The sequence below is a fragment of the Lepisosteus platostomus genome, chromosome 11, assembly GCF_059453375.1.
Source record: "Lepisosteus platostomus isolate fLepPlt1 chromosome 11, fLepPlt1.hap1, whole genome shotgun sequence".
In the NCBI taxonomy this organism is placed as follows: Eukaryota; Metazoa; Chordata; class Actinopteri; order Semionotiformes; family Lepisosteidae; genus Lepisosteus; species Lepisosteus platostomus.
In genome coordinates, this window is record NC_142621.1 from 5273434 (window position 1) to 5294483 (window position 21050).

At 45.8% G+C, this 21050-nt stretch overlaps 1 protein-coding gene across 14 annotated transcripts in view; it reads left to right on the forward strand.

Moving 5' to 3' along the window:
* rnf220a (ring finger protein 220a) overlaps positions 1 to 21050 on the forward strand; it is a 173472-nt gene that overhangs the window by 136470 nt on the left and 15952 nt on the right. For 5 of the 14 annotated variants that reach the window (XM_088598075.1, XM_088598074.1, XM_088598081.1 and 2 more), the window contains 7 exons: positions 2359 to 2463; positions 5055 to 5176; positions 6013 to 6145; positions 13902 to 13998; positions 14471 to 14557; positions 14776 to 14831; positions 15389 to 15479. In XM_088598075.1, the coding sequence (XP_088454201.1) occupies positions 2359 to 2463; positions 5055 to 5176; positions 6013 to 6145; positions 13902 to 13998; positions 14471 to 14557; positions 14776 to 14831; positions 15389 to 15479 (691 nt within the window). The remainder of the gene's footprint in view (positions 1 to 2358; positions 2464 to 5054; positions 5177 to 6012; positions 6146 to 13901; positions 13999 to 14470; positions 14558 to 14775; positions 14832 to 15388; positions 15480 to 21050) is intronic. The other 9 variants (XM_088598076.1, XM_088598082.1, XM_088598086.1 and 6 more) reach the window with 3 other exon arrangements.

Here is a 21050-nt window from a genome sequence, read left to right on the forward strand (position 1 = left end):
GAGGCTGTATACTCCTTGTGTGCAGCCCTGCCTTCTTCGAACCTGAGAGGTATGGCATCACATCAGAAATTTGCCCTCCTGTGACAGGTGAAGAGGTTTTAAGCAGAATTAATATGGCATAACTAGGAAGACGTCTCGCCTGTTTTATTACATATTTAGTAGACCTGTTGCAGGTTGGATTATTATAAATCCTAGCATTCGCACAATCTGTGTGCACGTGTTGTAGGACACTCTTCTAATCTAGAGCCCTTGTTGGTACCCGAGGGGCCTGTGGCTGTTTCTGTGTGTACGTCAGTGTTTCTGTAGAATGCTGGCGAGTTGTGGCTCATCATCATCATCATCATCATCTCTAATGGCATGGGTTCATTGTCTGGGGCGTCGATGCTCTGAATGGCCATCCCACGCAGGGAGGGGGCAGTGGCCTGGCCGTGCTCCCGGCGGGTTTTCGCCCCAGCTCCCCTGGGCGCGTGTCGGCAGATGTCCGGGGGGGGTGGTCAGTGTGGCAGAGTGCTCATTCTCCCACGCCCTCCGTGATCGTGTACTGTCAAAGCAGAAACAGGCAGTCTTGCATTACCACCAGTCCTGGGGCTCGTCAGCTCAGTAGATCAACTATATGTCGTAAAAGGCATCGAAAAGGATATAAATATACGAATCAATGTCATAAAGGCCAAAATGCAGAGCGATCAAGACTCTTAAATTACAGAATATTTTTGTTTCAGGCCAGACCTTTATAACCACATCTGCTCAGAAAAATGTGCAGTGGCTTAAAGACTGCTGGTCAGAGGACTTTTCAGCATATTCCATCTTTATCTGATCCTGCAGTTTCAGTCCAAAAGGACGGTGCAGCATAATGCCTTAAATTTGTTGCTCGCAATTTTAACTTGTCCTCATATTAAACAATGGACGTATTTGTTGCATTAATCTGAAGCATTTACATGCTGAGATGAAGCCTTTTGAGTAAGATCCAGCTTGTTTATAGGAGTCTACGCTCCGTGTGCCCGTGTCAGCGAGAGACCCAGGTGGTGCTCCGGACTGCAGTCTGGCCTGTGCAGACGAGGTGTTACTGGGGTGGAGTGCAGCACTCTGGGCTTCCTGGACTCCCAGGTTAATCCACATTTGTCCAAGGAATCCCTTCTGCCCATCAATCATCAGTAATAGAGCAGCGATCAAAATGAAATGTCGAAATTATCCTCACAGCTGCCAGCATGGATGCGGTTTAGAGGCAGATCCCTGACCCTTCAGGATGGGAATTCATTAAAATTAGTTTAGGAAAAGGCTAAGTGAATGACAACTCCCTAGCTTCCAAGTAAATTCATTAGGCTGGTCTTACACTCTGAGAAAACCAAAGAAACATTGTTAAGCTCATCTGCTTACTTCTTAAATTGAAACATCAGTTTAGAATATAAAAGAGACTTTGAATTCATTTGGGTGGCACGGTGTTGAGCATTGCTGCATCGCGGCTTTGGGGTCCTGCATTCAATTCCTGGGGTGCTGTCTGTGTGGAGTCTGTATGTTCCTGTGCTTGTGTGGGTTTCCTTCCACAGTCCGAAGGATAAAGCGGACAAGAAACTGGATGGGTTGATGGATGCATGGGCTTGCTAGTAGTTATTTGTCATGTACTGCCCTGTAGCTTGATCTGGTCACATCTCAGAAGCTAAGCAAAGTTGGACTTGGTCAGGACCGAGATGGAGGTATCCAGAGAACACTGACAACATCAGCCTGGTTGTGTTGGTGGGCCAGTAGGTGGCACCATTCCCTCTGGACCAGAATTTTTCCAGACCCCTGCACCCCACCGCGGTGACCGAGGACACTGCTATAGGAGATGGCGCCCATATGATGATGCATTAAATCGAGGTCCTGCCTACGGGGTGGATGAATTGGCTCCACCACTACATGTGACGTGCTTTATAAATGCATATATTATTGAGGTGCCTTGCTTTGTATGAACTATTGTCTTATTACATGACAAGTGGCCCATTGTTCTACAACCACGTCTGTTGATTGCACTTGCATTGGGATTATAGGTTAGGATTATAGGAGCCCATCTCTCCATACTTTTTAGTGCCGCGCCTACTGTTTTGGGTGGTTCTGGCTCCCTTTTCTTACTGCTATTACTTGCACCGCTTGCACCTAGACATCTAGAAGGGACGCTTTGGGTAAAAGCATCCACCCGATGAATACATGTAAATGTTGTTGCTGTGGCCGAGGCCAGCTGGAAGTGTTGTCAGGAAGAAGAGGCACAGTGAGCCAGGCCAGCCTTCATGGCAAAGTCTCTCTCCTGTTTTGCTGCTTTTCCCCGACATGGCGCCTTCACAAGCAGAGGATCTATTAACCCTTGACTTCTTGATATGTTAACAGTCGATGACCTCTGCTGGTGCAGGCGCTACGCCAGGGAAAGTGGCAAAACCGTACCATTACGGCCGCACAACGGAGCCCCCTTTGTCCCCTGCTGCCCGCGACATGGTAAGAACCATCTTCCGTAATACCTTCCCCGGATACCGGCGGATCCCAGCCTTGCCTTATTTCCGCCAAGCGGGGCGATGCCGGCGAAACAAAAGCTCAGACTTTCGGTGAAATCAAGTGAAAGAGAGTTGTGTTCCCGCTGAGCTGCTCAGATGACTCTGATGCAGCGGTAACGGGGGGGGCATTTAATTCCAGTCAGTGCAGCGCAGTCGGAAGTTCTTAAATGTTCTCGATTTGCGTCTGCCCGCCGGCGTTCCCTTCCAGCCGAGAGAGCTTGCCCTTCCCGAGCTCCTGTGTGCTACTGCGGTTTCAAAAGGCAGTGACTTCGCTTGACGTCCACACCGGTTTCCTCTCGGTGCAATAAAAGCCTTAGCTGGCTCTGTTAAAGCTCATGCCACCGTTAAGGTTTATTATCCTACATTCTGAATCTCAGTGATTTAAAGGGGGGGGGGAGAAATCCTTGCCTTGCCTAATTAATCTGCCTTTTCTTTTTCTATTTAATGGAGCCTCTCTCAATTACCACCACTATTACCTGGCAGAGATTATCAGTAACAGTCCTCCACACTCAGAGTTATGGCGCCTCCTTCTCCTTGCTGGTCCCCTTGGCCCGTTCAGAATCGCAGCCACCTAAAAATTAATGTCCCTGCACGCAATTTGCAGTTAAGAAAAAGGGACAAAGACTTACGATGTAATAGGCGCTGTTCTGCTGTGTTAAATTTCTAATTATGTGTGTGGGGGAGTTGTAAAGGGAATGGGAGGTTTGTACAGCGAGATTGGCAGTCCATCCCGAACCATTTGTGAGAGAAGGGAATAAAAGAGGGAACAATTCCCAGGGATTCCCACAGAGGATGTCTGCAGTGCTGGAGAGCCGCCTCTCCCGCGCTCCTCTGTTCACACGAACCGCGGCCTCTCTCTGACGTGACGTCCATAAGATTGACTCTCTTCTCCCTCTTACAGACTGCTTTTAGCTCATTTCTCGTTGATGAATGAGCAAGCATTGATAATCTGGAATAGCCCGTAATGAGATTACTTGAATGTCATTATAAATAATACACTGCCGTGTTTGTCATTATAGGTGTGATTTTGGCTGGCATGCTCTTGCGCTGCACGGAAATCTTTTTTTGGAGCCTGCGGGGTGCATTCCAGAGTGCAAACAAAAGTCTGCCTTTGTCTAAATGGCAAACCTGTTAAAGGCCTCTGTAAGACAAGTTTTAACAGTCTTGAGTCCTTATAGTTGTGTAGCTTAGCAATGCAGTTTCCCATACAGTGAGATCCCAATGCATTCCATCTCTTGCCCGTTTCTCTGCTGATTGCATGACATGTTCACATGAATATTCAAACCTTGCTGTGAAAAGGATCATTTTAGACTTCTGGTTATGGGATGATTCTTCAGGAATGTGGCCTTTGAGATCCTCATCTTTTAGAGCTTTGCAAGATGCAGCCCAGAATTATTGTTACTGTTGGACAGTTTCATGCAGTTGGAGCTGCTTGTACCCACATAAGTACATAAATTAGTTCAGGATTTGTGCAACATTAACACACTTGTAGAGTGATCTAGATAAAATTCAACGACCACTGTCAAAGTGATAGACTCTGAAGGTCAAAGATCTAATATGTGCTGGTGGGCACCCCTTTTTGTGTTTTAGAAATGTATATCAAGTGCTCGCTGCCTAGAGCCTCTGGCAAAACCTGTGTATTCTGAGTTTCCTGTGTTCAGACCAATTCATTGACCCACATTAACTCAAGTGCAGTTTGAAACTAATTTGATGCATTGTAAATGCCAATACTGGTTTGCATCACTGCCATGCCATCCAGAAGAAACTGCTGGGAAGGAGCTGTGGCGACCAGTTACTGTACAGAGAATGAGGAACGGATAGACCCTGCTACACTCAGTGCTTCTCACAACCTCCTTTCACTTCCACATGGTCAAATTAGTGCCCATGTTCACAGAATCGTATTCCTTATTCACAAATCATTCTTTCATTCTTCAGTTACACAGAGCCACCAGCTGGCCAGGCACAGCACAGGAGGCACTAATAGACAGCTGCTTATTACAGCACTGTCCAGTTTACTGCGCCATGTTTCACAGTAAAAGTCAGGTCACTGTATAGTACTGCACACAGGGCGCTGAAAGGTCTGCTGCGTTTAAAAATTTCACACCATTCAATTGCTTGAAAACATTCCTTTTTATGTACATTTGTTTAAATGCAGTTATATAAAATGTGGGTTTTTTGCTGATGTGCATGTGCCCTAACCCTACTGTTGCATTATTTGCTTCTCTGCGTCTTTGCTAACTGCGGTGCTTTTCAGGAGCACACCAGTCATTACCAGGGGTTACAGGGGTAGTGTGGTGGGTGCAGGGAGGGCTGGTCGTTTAACAGTTTAAGGCCCCGTTTCCTTCACATGTCCAGTTACAGATCCTCAGATGTTGACTGGTCCTGTTCTAAAGTGCTTTTACTGAAAAACAAGGTTGCTTTTCAGATATTTGTGTCAGATGCCTGATAATAATCGCTCTCATTCTCTAGCCTGGGAGTGGGTCCGGGCATGTCGCCGGCACTGACTCTGTCCCTCCTCTCCTTGTGTCTCGGCAGCTCGGATCGGGAAGATGAAGCGCCGGAAGCCAGAGGATGGACAGGTATGTCCACTGTGCGGCACAGCGCTGGCAGGCACGGAGCTGGAGATGAGTAGGCATGTGGAACAGTGTCTGTTCAAGGTAGCATCAGGGCCGCCGTCTCCTCTCGCACGCCGCTGCCCTCTGGCTCTTCTCTCTAGGACTCTCCTGTCTCACTGGGCTCTAACGCCACGCCTTTGTTCTCCAGCGGTTTAATTCATTTGCTCAATCTTGAGCTTTTGATCACTGAGCGCACTGTTAAGTGGGAGTGCATGATTGTATGGTTTGATTCCAGGACTCAACGGGGACAGAAGAAGGGGTGTGTTGCAAGCTCCTGCTGTCACAGACTAAATTCTACAGGTTGGGGGATTATAGAAATTCAAAAAAAGAAACCTCTATCCTCCTACGCTTCAGATCTTGCCTCCTCTTCCTCTGTCCCAGTGGAGCAAGGTGTACAAAACGGGTCCGCTTTTTTCTGAAAACATTTTTGTGTGAAAACCAGCGTGATCTTTTTGTCTTGACGGGAACCCCCCCATATTTTACATTATATATTTATATTACAGTTAAACTCTTCTTGATCACTCGCTTGAGTTAGTGCAGCTCTAGGTCATAGGCTGATCAGCCTTTTCCACTCTTCTTGTTCTCGTTGTTATAGTGCGTTAGATAGTGTCCTAGTCTCCCTCTACCCTCTGGATCACTCGCTTGCAAGCTTCAAGCCAGGTGAACGGGCCCTCGGTTTGTCTTTTCTTACTGAGGACTTGCTAGTAAGCCCACGATGCACGTGAATGCAGACGGGCTGTGCATCATGCGCCCTTGCGGCGCTGTCCGTTGCACGTTCCTTTAAGACCACCGCCAGGGTGCGCGGGCCGGCTGGACGTTTAACAGTCCCCCCCCCCCCCGAGCTGGCCAGCCGAGTCACTGCAGTGTTCCCCCCGCAGAGAGATGGCGCGTGCGGGGCGGAGGAGGACTCGGCGGAGATGGAGGGGGAGAACGGAAACCGCTTCGAGGAGTACGAGTGGTGTGGCCAGAAGAGGGTCCGCGCCACGTCCCTGCTGGAAGGGGGCTTCAGAGGTACGCCAGCCCGTCGCCGCTGTGGGATGTCGTGTGTTTGTGTGTTTGTGTGTTTGTGTGTTGTGTGTGTGTGTGTGTGTGTGTGTGTGTGTGTGTGTGTGTGTGTGTGTGTGTGTGTTCGCTCCGTAATGGATGAACCGAAAGACCTCGTCCTGGGGTTTGTCATTCCATTTTGCAGCGTGCAAATGACTCTGGGGTAATAAACCGCCGCATTTCTATAGCCCTCTTCATGTGCAGCCCCAACCTGGGGGAAGCCTGTCAGCCTCTGTCTGCCGGAACTGGTGAAGAAAGAAATGACTCAATCGGTTGAGTTAAGGGGAACTTTAGGGAGGTCAGTCTGTCCAGGCCCCGTGTGGCGGAGTTTAGCCAGGTCAGCAGGGTAAACACCACTACTCGAAAGAGCAGCACCACAAGGTCTTTAATGACCACGTAGTTAGGAGCTCGGTTTAACGTCTCATCCGAAAGGCTATTGTTGGACCGTGTCCCCTGTTACCGGTTTAAGGCAGTGGCTTGGAATTACATTTGATCGTTTCTATAAGATGTTAAATGTTGTTTTTTTTTCCCCCCCAAAAGCGCCCCAAGCCCAAGTTGAAGTAGGGAGTTTTAAAAAAAGTAGAGCACATAGCTCATGTTAGGTAGAATCTTAGAAAAATGTGGAAATGACAAAATAAAAGCTTCAACTCGAGGTACTTTGATAAGTGATTTGTTACGTCCTGGTATCCTTCAGACCTGTGAAGTAGCTGACGGTTGAAAATTGAAATGGAAAATTCTGAAGCAGCTGCGAAAGTGTATTTTAGCCCTGGCGTGTGGGACACTCAGTTTTATGAATGGCTTGCTTTTGAGGCAGTGGAACAGCATAGATGTATTCTGATTCATGCCTTTACCTCCGTGTGGCTTCCTGGAGGTGGAAATTGAAAGTGCTCTAAAAGCACCACTCAGCAAGACCTCTGGCGCAGAAAATGTTGGCTTTCCTGGCCAACATCACTCCTTAAAAGAATGAAAGCAAAAACATATTTAGCTGTGCAGATCTCCAGATGAGCTGGGCAGAATGATGTGTAGTAGGAGAAAGGCGAGAGGAGAGAAAGGGCAATATTTGACCTCTGGGTTGCATTTCTCGGGGAATGTAATTTTAGCTGAGACCTGCCTTTGCTCTCTTGGGGCTGAGGGGGAACTATGATATGAACGATTGTCAAACAGAAGCCACCCCCCCACCCCGATCTGCTGAGTTAGGTTAAACACAGCAGGTTGGAGAGGTGAGACACTCATTTTAGTAGCATTAAGCAGAGTGTTGGTCTGTTGTCAGTACTTCTTTCCACTGGTAGGAAGGTGCTGATAATTCTCATTCTAAATTTCTGTGAGGTGAATCATGGCAAAAGAAGATCCGTTTAATGTTGATTAGGGAAAGGACCAAAAGAATCAGTTTCTCTTAAGATCCAAATATTGAAAGTAAGGTGATTAAAAGCCGAACATGAGTGCAGACTTAAAGCACTTCTTAAAATCTCGTCAAATTGAAAGAGACCACTCTGTTTTACGGGGCTATAATATTCACCGTTTCTGTTTTTTGCTCAGGTAATAAAAAATGAAGGTGAATCTTTGAAGGTTGGGGAGGTGTGCTGGGTGGTTCCCGAAGAAGGCACAAGCACAAGATGAAAAGAAAAGAGATGATCTTTTCGGCTGTGGAGCCTTCTTCCGACTTTCTCTTTTCAGCGTGGAATAAACCTTTACCTGTTCCTTTGCAGTCTACGCATGCTGCTCACTCGAACAAGTACAAGATGCTGTGATTTGTAATGCAGATATATATAAGCATTTTAAAGGCGAGGGAGGATTGCTTGGTGTCCTCAGACAGACGAGTTCTCTTGAAAGTGGTGTCGGAGCACAGCGACGTTCAAGCACAAGTGCCCTTGAATTCTCCCTCGCGGCTTCGTGTCGGAGCTCCGGGATCGGGGGCCACAGGTGGCATCAGTGGGATAAGAATTCCCGCCTTTGTGTTCCCAATTCGTCTGCACCAGGGGAGGGAGTTGGCCAGAGAAACACTTTCAACCCAGAAAAAGAAAAAGCCGGGGGTGGAGGATGGGGAAAAATCGAACTGGATCCGTTTCAGGCTCAGAAGCAGAGGGCTCTCATGTTTAAACGGCTTATCTTGCTCGCAAAAGGGGAACGCTCTTTAAATGGCCGCATGCGTGCGCGATATCGCCGGCGAGAGCTCTGGCTGCAAAGATGGCATCGGGGATTGTTTGAAAGCCTTCCCCTTTGTAAAATCACTTCAAAGATGGCTCTTTCCTCCCCGAACTTCCAAATACCATCCCGATTCAGCCTTGACCTGTGCAGATGGGGCTAAGCAGATTAGATACACAAGCAGTGGGGGCACCGGCTTCGCTTGATTTTTGTGTTATATTTGGCTTTTATGGTTTTGTTACTATTCCGGACCACCTCCTCTCCTTCTTACTGCCTCGCCGTTTCTCCCATTGATCAATCGGTGTATCGTTCTCGAGCGGGCAGGGCTGGTCCGGTAGCCGCGTTAGAAGTGGGAGCTCGGTGTGTGTGTGTGAGTGTGTGCGTGTGTGTGGCTGGGTGGCCGCCGTGAGGGTATTGATCCTGTCTCGGCTGACGGAAGGGAGTGGAGGGCCAGCGCCGCAGGGCCCAGCAGACTGCGAGCGCGTGCAGCAGCGTGCATAATGTGATTGAAAGGCAGTTAAAGTGGCGGTGACCTTTTCAGGGGAGATTAGATTGCCTGCCAAGACTGGTTAAAAGGAGTGATAGCGGTTGATCAGGAAAGCTAGCCAGACAACTTCAGAGGGTACCGTACTTGTGGGTGGCAGGAGAGGGGTGGGGGTACGATTGGAGTACACTCTGGAGAAAAGAGGGAGAGTGGGGGCGGCGGGGGGGAAGCCGGGAGATGAAACAGTAGTGTCTCCTAGCCATCGTCCCTGCTCCCCCTTTGCAATCTGTTCTTTGACAGACGCGCAGAGCTGCCCGGCTTCAAAGCCTCAGTGTTAGTTTGTAGCTTTTTAGGTAGAAATCCTGCCTTTCTTTGCAAACGTTGCTCTGCAATGTTAGATGGGCTTCTTGGCCGTCTGCGTGCCCCTGTTAGTGATGTCCTTGATCTCAGCAAGTTGCACAGTAATCCTCACAGACCAAACTGTTACCTAAACGAAAGTTCTTCCTTTTTAAATGCTGTGGACTTCTTTTCTTACTGTCCCATCACTTGCAGGAGTTGGATCACTTGGAAGGTATGAGTCATTTTATATCCGAAAAGCATGCCGTCTTTTAAAAGTTGTCTGCCGTTCCAACAGAAGACGGGTCATTGCTTTGAGAGAGTAATTAAGAGAACCAGTTTATTTTAATAAAATGAGAACCACGCAGGAAGGAATTCAGCCCAAAAGCAAAGAACCGAATGGCACTTCTTTGTTGGGAAGTATTTAAGATCCTTTCTAGACCCGGCTTGGGAGCACCGATATTCGTAACGAGTAGAAGAAAGCTCCCACTCTCCCTTCATCCATTAACACTTCTGCATTCCCAAGATTAGGACACAGAAGGATGGCGCAGAGAAGCTGCAGCCAGCTGCTGAATTCAGACAGGTCACTTCACAGGAGCTGTTATCATCATCATTTGTTGGGCTCCAGAGAACTCAGAAATGCACAAAGACAGCATTACATCACAGGCAGCCTGTGCTGGAGAACTCATTCCCGGTTGCGTTCGGTGCAAAGGCATTCCACTGCCCTTGTAGGGGACACCAGGAAGCAAATGTGTCTTTTTCCTTCCCCGTGCACGTGGATCTGTCTCCGTCACTACCCGGGCGTTGGCACACTTTATTGAGTGGCCTCCTGTGAGCGCCTAACTGCCTTTGACACACGCCAACTCCCTGCCTCCGCATCGGATAATTGCGTTGTCAACTGTTCAGGAAAGTGGCAGGTGACATTGCGCACCGATTGATTGGCTGATCATCAAGGCAGTGAGCCTGACAGCCATCCAATCAATAAAGTTTACACAAGGCACTGTGATTGCATCTGTAACTAATTCAACTTTGAATCTCCCACAGTGCCAGAACTATGCCCTCCACACCCCCCCCATGACGCACCCTCTCCCAGGCACTTACTGCTTCCCCACTTTCCTCCTCCTCCTCTGCTCTGGCCCCTCCGTTCTGTGCACACACCCACCCCCACCAGCCAGGGTTTCATTTCTATTCAGGAAGCACTGCTGAGTGACAGGCCCCGGAAATCAATGGCTCCTTTTGCTGCGGTCTCACATCTGTGGACCCGCCATGCATGGCTAACTATCTGCGCTGACTCCCAAATCAATATTCTGATCAATTGATTAAATTAACAGTGATTTTCTTTCTGCTCACAGCCCACCAAGTCTCCTTGCACTAGGCCACCATTAGTGGTCAGAATATCTATTTATTTTTTCTTTATTCACATTTGCACTTCTTTTACATAAATTAATAAAATTTAAGCCTCATTAGCTGTTCATCACTTCAGCGCTGACCGTCCACCGCCCCTCCCCGTTCCCCTTCTGCCTGTTGCTGTTAACCTCAGGCTCCAGGGCCATCTGCGAGCACAGGCCTGAGCAGAAGCCTGCTGTTTCTCTCATCCCCTTCCCCGCTGGCAGTGAACAGTGCTTTCAGCATGTGGCGAAGCCCATTTTTTTAGCTTCCTTTTTTTACGCCCGTGGCGCGATATTTTAGAATGGGGTCCTAGACTGGAAATGATTGATACTTTAACAGATTTTATTTTCAAAACACCAAATGCAGGCCAAAAAAAAAAATGCAGTTCTCTTTCACCGTCGCCCTTGGGGCTCATCCACTCCACGTTTCTACTGAAAGGCCCCACAACGGAAAACGTGTGCCACAGGGTTTTGATTTAGTCAGCAGAAGTACCCCAACCCCGCGCTTAGCACCCCGGAGCTCCTGTGCCACAAAGCCAGGATCCGCTGAGGCCAGCAGAGGGAATGAGGAGGCCTTCCAGTGGAGAACCAGCAGCTCAAGAGTCGTTAGTACTTAAGAAGAAAACATTTTGTCAGACGATCTTTTTCAGAAAGAAAAGATCATTTTAGTCTCTTATTGTCAGGAGGGTTCGTGAGTGTGCGACTCGTACAGGAAAATCAGGTCTTTTTGGGGAGGGACAGGAGAGTCGGTTCTGCATTGTGAGCCTTCAGGTACTTCACATGTGAAGAAAGTAAAAATCGTGGAATGTAGCTTTTACATATTCCTTTCACAAGGTCCATATTTGAAACTGAAACTTCATTGATCTCAAGCAGGGGGAGAGGAATCCCTACCTGGTAACATATCTTTGGAAGTGAGGCTGTGCCCCCACCGGTAGTGGATTGACGTACCGGAATCCTCATTAGGATAGGGAAACCAGGTTTTCACTCATGCAGGCATAAGAATGGGCTTGACTTTGTGCTTGTGTGTTTGGTTAGGGTCCCATGTGGAAGGCACTGTCTGGAATGTCCAGTTGTTTTTGCACTGAGGAGCTGTGAACAGCAAATGGGTGATTTATGTGGGCAGGCTATTGCTAACATATGTTCCTCACAGCCATAGGGACCAAATAAAACTTAAAAGGTCCATTTTATTTGATCACTAAAAACCATTGGTGCGTTGTAAAAGGTTTAGCATTTGTGGTCCGTTTTATCCTCTTCCTCAGGATAGAACCCTTTAACGCGTTCAGTTCTGAGAGGAATTGGTGGCGTTGCACTTAGAGCGAGCAGTCTGGTCCCAGAATCTTGGCCAGTTACTGCCCTCCCTGCTCAAACACCAGGGCAGTCAGCACTGAGCCCTACTGCTTCATGACGGAACTGCAGGATCTGAGCTGCCAGAGTCAGCTGCTCATCTCCTCAGGTGCTGCGTTGCCCTCATCACTGCAGATTTCCCTCGAAAGAAGGACTTTTATTAATACATACAGTTTTTGGTGTCACATATCAAGTGTCTTAAATGGTTTGCTATTACAAAAATAAAATCTACTCCTAGTTTTTAGTTGTTTTTTTTTTGAGCACCAAGCTGTTTTGACCTGACTTTCATGTAGTAGAAATGAACCTGTCGGCATTGTCCTGCAAGCAGGCCTTTAAATGATTCAAAGACTTCAGCCACTTTTTGTAAGATCAAGGATTTATCAAAGACTTATCACAGATTAGTAGGCTACCTGTAGTTTATAAAATTTGAATACTTGGGTGTTTTCTCTTGTGCTGTGTATACAGTAGCACTGCTAGTCATTGCAGAGTGCCTTCAAAGGTCCTTATCGCCGAGAGGCACTCTTGTAAAACACTATTCCTTGGTAATCCCCTGTAAACAGTACTCCTCTGGATTTCTTCCTTAACGTAAATGGTTTCTTTTGGCATATGGTGCCATTCTACATTGCCTGCTGGTTTCTTCCCAGCTCCTGCTTGGGCTTTGTAGATACCGTTGTACTTGAAGTCGCTGCTTTGTCTGGAACTGTTGGGACTGCGGTTAGAGATTCTGATACTGGCGATGAAAGATCATTCAGAGCGATTTCAATACCCTGATCCCGGCATCGTCCGGGAACGCTTCCTGCACGGTTTGAAGCCGGCTGGAAATGCCAGACCTTCAAGTCGGGCCAATTTATTGTGCGATACGCGTTTTGCACCTCGCACTTCCCCTGCTCCTTTAGAAGAGGACTGGCAAGCTGCCGCCTCTGTGTGCGTATCTAGGACACACTTCAAGCGTTACAAGGCAAGTCCTTAAGTAGAGCTGAAAGGCGCACTCAGATGGAATGGGGAGTTTGTCTCCTTTCTCATCACTGGGTTTATAGAGATGCCACTCAGTGGGCAGCCTGGAATTAGTTGTCACACTGTGTGTGACGGCTGCCTGACAGAACTGGGAACTGGGCTATTACTTTTGTTTTTCTTCAGCCAAGTAGCTGTTACGTGTGGGCTGAGCGTGGAAGGAGAGGAATGTGTCTGGGGAGACAGCGCTAAGGAGGATCAGGGAAGGGTGCCGGGAATGGGGGTCTGTGGTGGGGCAGGGCCACTGCTGCGCAGGTCCGGTAATCAATCCTGGCAGGGAAGGACACCCTGTGTGCTTCATGACTTTTTCCTCTCCTTCCTGCGTTGATTACTGCCGTCTTTTTGTGTTGGTACTCTTGGATGGCGCATGTCAATGAGGATAGCAGTAATAATATTAATAATAATTCCTTACACTTATATAGCTCTATTCTGGACACTTCACCCCAAAGCGTTTTACAGGTAATGGGGACTCTCCTCCACCACCACCAGTGTGTAGCCCGCACCTGGAGGATGCGATGGCAGCGAAAATGGGCCAGTCCACTCACCCCACATCAGCTCTCAGGGGAGGAGAACTGAGCCAGTTCCGAGTTGGGGATTCTTAGGAGGTTGTGATTGGTAAAGGCCAGGGGGGAATTTGGCCGGGACACTGGGTAGCGCCCTTACACTTTTAAAGACATGCTCTGGAGGTTTTTAATGACCACGGAGAGTCGGGACCTCGGTTTTCTGTCTTCATCCAAGGGACAGAGCAGTGGGTGTCAGTTACCAGAACCTTCCTACGTGCGTCATTAGCAGGCGGCACATGCTTTGGATTCGATAGAAACACGAAACTGGTATTTTTCATGATGAGTAATATGGAATGTCTCTTCATGAAAGGGGGAGGGTCCTCCTTACTGGTTTTGAATATACCACATGAAAAAAATTGAATGGTAAATGAGGTTAAATAGGTGTTGTCTTGTAGCTACGGCGTGCCCACTCCTCAACTCTGCTTCCTCCTCCTCCTCCTCCTCCTCTCTCTCAGGCTCAGGCTTTGTGACGTGCAACAGTAAAGAAAACCACGACAGCGACGCAGACCTGGATGTCGATGGCGACGATACCTTGGAATACGGAAAAGCACAGTATCCTTGGCTTGCACACAGACACACACGTGCTTCAGCTGGGGAGAGCCACACTTGGAAACTACCCGATCTGCACAAAGAAAGTGCCTTGCAATACAGACCTGGGCGAAAATGCCCTATAGCCGCTCGTTTTCGCAGCATAGAAAATCACCTGTAAGAGATTTGCTTTGCCAGCGTAGAGATCTGGAGGTGACAGATGGTTTTGTATTTCAACGTGTCAAGCTGATAAAAAAAAAATCCTGTAGCTAATTTCCTCGAGAAAATAATATTGCATAAAATGATCAGGTGAAGTATAATGCAGCACAAATCCAGAAAATGAACAATGCAAATACACTTTTTCATCCGCGTGCCACTTATCTAGTCGGGAATAGCTCAGGGTTCAGCCTGTGTATTTCAGTGGAGATGGCTCGATTTATTCTTCCACCGTTTTGCCCTTTTCCTCGTTTCTTTTTCCTGAACGGGTTGTGCTCAGGTACACAGAAGCAGACATCATACCATGTTCAGGAGAGGAGCCAGGAGAAGCCAAAGAAAGGGAGGCACTGCGAGGAGCAGTTTTAAAGTACGTTCGAAAACCCTTGTCCAGCAAACAAATTGATTCCGGCTCTGTTGGATTGAGATGGGTGGGGTGGCCCAGACATTTGCCTTTGTGAAGCTCAAAAGAGGGAAATTAGTGATTTTTAGGATTTAAGAATTTATGTAGGCATGACCTTCAGGATTCAATTGTTTCATTCGCAACAGCTTGATGTTGTACAGTTAATCTTGTGTTTTTCCTCATAGTGGTGGCACACCCTCCAACAGAATAACACCAGAGTTCTCCAAATGGGCCAGCGACGGTGAGTACAGCAGACTCTGTGCCTTTGTCTATGTTGGTGTCAGACTGTTTGTTTGGAAACAGTACTAGGAAAGCACCTGTTATCATAGAGGTTTAAACTGGGACCTGGGAATGTCGAAAGAGAAATGTTCAGTTAGTCCAGAATGTGTGGATTCTACAGTTGGTTTAGATGTTTTTCACATGTTTGAGGCAAACTGTTACAACCAACACTCCTCCACTTCTGAGATTGTGAGGTGCCTGTGCAACAGAATAGTTTCAAATCCCCTTTAGAGAAATCTTTTTCATAAAACTGCCTAAGCCTTACTTTTTTAAATACCTGCTTTTTGATTCCAGATATAGCAGGAGTAACAGTAAATAATCTGCCGAGATTTATTTTTTAAAGAAAGAAATATTTTCTTTTCTAGTTCCTAATTCCTCTTTCACATAACCTAAATCAGGCATATTTGTCAGTATACCCGTGATACTGCAGCATGACTCCAGCTTCTCTATAAGATGTCTTTTGACCTTTGACCTTTGGGGTGAGAGCTGGGCTCACCAGTGTTTTCCTGCTCCCTGCAGAAATGCCCTCGACGAGTAATGGGGAGAGCAGCAAGCAGGACGCCAGTACAGCCACTATGCAGAAGACATGTAAAAACAGTGACATTGAAAAGTAAGTGGGATCCATCTCGTACTCCAGCTCCTTCAGTCCTCGGTTCACAGGCCCAGCGGTATCCTACAGTCCTAGCTCCTCCAGCCAGGAGTCAGGACTTAAAAGTGTTACTCAGTTGCCCATGTGAGAGCAGTCCAGAAACTAATGAGTGAAGCTGAGATCATGTATAAACTTTATAAAAGTGTATTAGCTGAACATGCTTAGCATAAACTAATATTCCTTTGAAATATCTAGCTGCTGCCACAATCACTCTCATAAGTGATGTGCTGTACTGTATTTAGCCTTTTTTGTAGACTATTTTTTGTATTCTTAACAGTTTAATTTAATAAATGATGACTAAACCTTTAGCAGTGTGGAGGGCAGTACTGGCTTGTTGGAAGAGATTTGCGTTCTTGCAGTATGGATGTGCTTGTCCACAGAGACCAGTTCTGTTTATTTCTCCCCTCCCAATGTGCTCTAAGAAGGTAGAGAATAAGCTATTTGGACTGATGTCGTCCAGAAATAAATTTAAATAACCTGTAAATGTAAAAGGGCAGCCCTCTCATTCCCTTATCTCCCTGCCCTCATCCATATTCCCAGACACCTGCTTGTATAAAACAATTTCCATCGCCGGGCTGAGGCAGAGCTCTTGCCTGCCTGCCCTGTGTGTTTGTGAGCGTGCCATTCTGCTAACTGAATGGGTAATTGGGGTCAGAGCAGTGTTACCGCTGGAGAGGGGAGATGTGGTGGCGTTTTGTGCTTATTGCTTTACTGGTGCATGTCTGCAATAACACAGGGCTGCGCTGGTTCTTACCCGCTATTCATTTCTGTCTCGGCTCACACCCTTTTGCTTAAATAGATTTGTGACCAGCACCTGAATTGCAGCTTTCAGTGTCTCCACCAGCAGAGCCTGCGCTGAGAGGAAAATGTGTGAGCAGATTGCATAGCGTTAGCTTCAGAGCAGTGATTGAATTTCAGTCTCGTGACCAACGAAAAAAGGGGACAGGGGCCTTTCTGTTAATTTCTGTCTGTGCTTTGGCCCGCGATAGTACCTATAGAACATGCTTTTCAGCAGCCCGTCTGCACCTTTTCATCACACATGACTTAAGTTCATGCAAATGTGGAACATTAAAGAAAGGCGCTGTTTTCTTGGCAGGGCCTGCTCTGGCTCCTCTCCGACTGGGGCAGACTAGCCCCACGGGAGAGTTGCTTCTTAAATGTATCATTTAAATGAATCAATCATCTGACCTACTCTACAATCATTACACCACATATTAAATATCACAGAGGATAACTACCGGATAAGCAGGACAGCTTGATATTTATTGATTAGCTATCAGTGCATCCCTTGCCTTCTTTCTTTTGTGTGTGTGTGTACGTATTCAAGAGATAAACAAATTGTTATACACCTGCCTGATAGAGATCAATTGCGTCCTCCTTGCATCAAGTAGCACTTTCCTGCCAGGTTTATCTGCGCTGCCTTTCTTCCTCTGCACGTGTTGGTGTTGGGGAACAAATGAATGAGGCTCCGCACCGAGCGGCGCTGGAGACAGTTGTGGGAGCTGCCGTGTGTTTCTAAATGCACCAGCTGAAGCCTGACAGCTCAGATTGATTCATCGTGGCCTGCCGAGGTCGGCCACGTGCTCTCCCTCTCTGCCTTCAGCCGCAGAGAATACCTCTGGCGTGATGTACGGGTATTAAACATTTTAGCCAGCCGAGGCATGAATCATTGCAGCTGTTTGGTGTCAGTGTTAAGGTAAACAAGGCGAAGGGCTCCTGATTCCGATTGGAGTCGCTGGCTTTATTAGCTTAGCGCTGCTTGAGACATGACGCATGGATGTTTATTTAATATTTCGCTTAATATTTCCAGGCTGGCTGGCTGGCGTGTACTCCTGAGGAGTAGTGAGTGTGGTCTGTCCTTTTTTTTTTTTTCCCCCTTTTTTTTTGTTGCTTTTTATAAAGGGGGAGGAGGGAAGTGATAAATCAGGATGATGATATCATTAATCAAATAGTGGGGTTCACCGAGGGCTCCTTTGTTGGTGTTGGGGACGGTGAGCCAAAAGAGACACCCCAGCTGCTGTTGCTTTTGTGGGGTTCAGTTAACTCCTTGAGTTCTGCGGAGATGCTACACGTGATGAACTCAGAGACGGCGCTACCTGGATCAGTCTTTAAATTTGAGAAACGTTAAAGCTAATTTTTTGGCGTCTTTGCTTTTCTCACAGAAGCATTTCATTTTTTCTGCAAAGGCCTTTTTTTTTTTTCTTCAAACGACGTGATGGAAATATTCCAGGTTAACTTGTGCCAGGGTTTTCAAATATAGCGGTGATTTGAATTTTAAGAATGGTTTAGGTTCATTTGTCAGTCACGGCAGGCAAAGAATAAGCACAGCATTTCTTGTAAAAAAAAAAAAGTGAGTAACATTACTGTATTAGCTTTATTACTGTGCTGTTTTAACTAGAGGAAAAATTCCAAATCTAAAATCTTATTTTGTGACAAATATAGTTGACCGAATGTTTCTTTCGAAACGGCCTTCCAAAGTATTATTTTGCTGTGGTGTGAGGTGACTGTTTTTAAGTTGTCCTGTTTTGTTTCACAATTTGAAATGAAAATGCGATTTGTCTGTCTCGGTTACAATGAAACATTAATGTGGGGTTTTGCAGACCAAAAAAAAGCCTTTAACAGAAAGCCAGCAGGGTGTGGGTGAGGTATTGTAGCAAAATCTCCCTGATGTATTCAGTGAGCAGTTTCTATCCCATATGGGTAATGATCTCCTAGTCCTGAGGTCGGGCTGGGCCCTGCTCTTTCTGGATAAGATAAATGAGACTTTCAATGCTGGCAATCTGATTGCCGCTAAATTTCATGCTTAGCTTGAAACAATGGTTGAAATTTCCATGTAGCTCAGCGAGTAATTGAATCTGTCCTCAATTTATAAATGATGACTCTCAAACACCCCTCCCCGACTCGATTTCCCCTAGACCCCAGTGAAAAATTGTACAATTTTTCCATCTGTAATACAATTTATGTTCCAGATTCGGAGCCGTGCACATGTGGTTATGCAGGAGTCCATTTTCATTATCCTGTGTCACTTTAAATATTTGTTAAACAGATAAGGCTTTAAGTGGTCAGGCTAGGTGGGGGCTCCAGTACTATATATACATGCAGCTATTACCTTTTTTTATATTTTTAAAATGATTTTTTAAATAAAAAAAACCTTGCTGCTCCAGGATTTAGTAAGCTGAAGCAAAAAGAAAAGTTGATTTTAAAATATTTAAATTTCTCACTATCCAATGGGCTGGGTGCCCTACTCTCATTGGTAACCTTTCTTGTGTTCCTCTGTTTAATCTTAAGTCTTCACATGCTCAGGAGTGTAAAGACAACTTCTCTTAACCTAATTTAAGAAGTTCAGTTTAAACTTTTTTGTCATTTTTGGACAATATCAAATTCCCTTTTCCATAATAAAGTATAATATTTGCTACAGAAAATCAGGCTTGCAGCATTCTGCAATTCTTAACCGTCTCAGTGTAATGTAGTAATGGTTGTAATATAGTGGCTTTATGAACCCATTTCCTTAATAGAAGATGAATGAATAAAAATTGTAAAGATGAGCCCTCGGGATAAAACTGTCAGAAACCGATGTCTGAAGTATTAAAAAAAGTCTATAAAAATAATGACATTTCAGAGAAGGACCTCATTAATGTATCCTTAGATATTCAAATGTTTCCTACAACCCCTGGTTTTTTAATTAATTAATATCGTAATACAGAATTTCTAAGTACCTCTTAAGTAATGCTGCAAGAAGTTACGTGGCACACATAGGTTTTCAGAGAGGCTGTTCAAAAATGCTGCTAGGACATAAATTTCTAATTTATTAGGGAGTTGCGCAGTCACAGTGAGTAACAGATGAGTGCTGTTCACACCTGCTTTTTCTCCTGTCCTAACCCCACGGACATCCAATTTAAAGGTGTTAGCATGACACATTGAAACGGCATGAAATTGCACTCTGAGATACTACTCCTGTCCCTCAGTGTTAGAGGCGCAAGTCAGAGATGGATAAACGCAGGTTTGGGTATATTGATATTGAAAGCTTAAATGGAGAGATATAGGCAGACTATAGATAATTACCGACTGATGGAGATAGATGTTCATCTGGACAGAACGGGACATAGCTGGAGAGATGGACGAAGAAGAAAAAAGTGGCATCGAAATTCTGATTGATCGGAGAAACGAGTTTTGTTAAGGAACTTTACACCTAAGCTCCCTGATCTAGAAGATGGAGATTGCCTGATCAAAGTTGCGCTGCGAAGCAAATCTGTTACACCTGGCACAGCCTCTAAAGCTTTTTTTGTCTTCCATTGGGAAGGGCTTTGGAATTGGATCAGTATTTTTTTTTATACCATAATACGTTAGCTAGCCTTTCTTATTCTGCTTTGTTCCTGGACAAATGTCTCATTCCCTGCTGAGGTTTTTGGAATGTCCAGTGAACATTTTCAATTTCAGTGCTTAGGAGCAATAGTTTTAAAACAATTTATGGTGGATGTCTAATGTGAGAGGGTTCAAACAGACAGGGGCTCCCGCTACTGTCCAGCTTCTCACAGAACATGTTTTGATGCGAAACCTGTGCTTGATCCACAGGACTTTTTCGGTGCTTTATGTCTCTTCACAGCGACTAGTGCATCGTCAGACTCCTGAACCCTGTCTGTGGACTGTAGCAGAAAGCTTGACATCATCAAACGCTTCTGTTGCCTTTATCTACCAAAGTGGGTCACATTGCAGATTACTCTGCTGCACCTTGCCCATAAATAAAAATTAAAACCCCTTTTTATTGCACTTGGGAACGGAATTACTTGAAGAATGCAGTCTGCTATAAAGCCCAGCAAAATGAATATTCATTGTGAGTGTGTCTGTGCAAGGGGTGGGTGTGTGTCGGGGGGGTCACTTTACAGGAAAAAGTTTTACTTAGTGGTAATCTATCGAAGTGTCAGCGTGTTCTGCATTGGCAATTTATGGACTTGTAAAGAAAACAAACTTCTAAATGCTAACCATGGAAGACACTGCTTTAGAAGCAAGCACGCTAATCAAGGCTAAATGGTTTTTTACAAGCTCCATGCTAATAAGAGAAGATATTAAAGGTTTATGGACACAGTACAAATTGTAGTCTGGGGAATGTCGGATCTCTATATCATTGACCAAGGACTTGATTTTTTCTTGTGTGCCTGAAGTTTACTTTTCTTATGAAGGCAGAAAGTTGTTTCTTAGGAAGATTTCAAGCCAGATTTTTGTGTTTTTGTCATTAATGCTTCAGGCATATTGAGACAATCTATTGAAAAATAATAATAATGTATTTTGAAATATTTTTCTTTGCGTACACTTGTCACAAGTGTGACGGATTAAAGCCATCTAAAATGTAGATATACGATACATTTCAATTTTTGTTTAGTACCCGAAAACCGACTTGAAGTTATTTTGAAGCTAAAAATGGAATGTAAAAGCATCTCTCTTTGTAGGAGCAATGGAAGTAAGCTTTTTCAGAGTTTAACAGCAGAGAGAGGAAACTGTTGAGTCAAGTGTCCAGTTTTCACGCCAAAGCAGGTG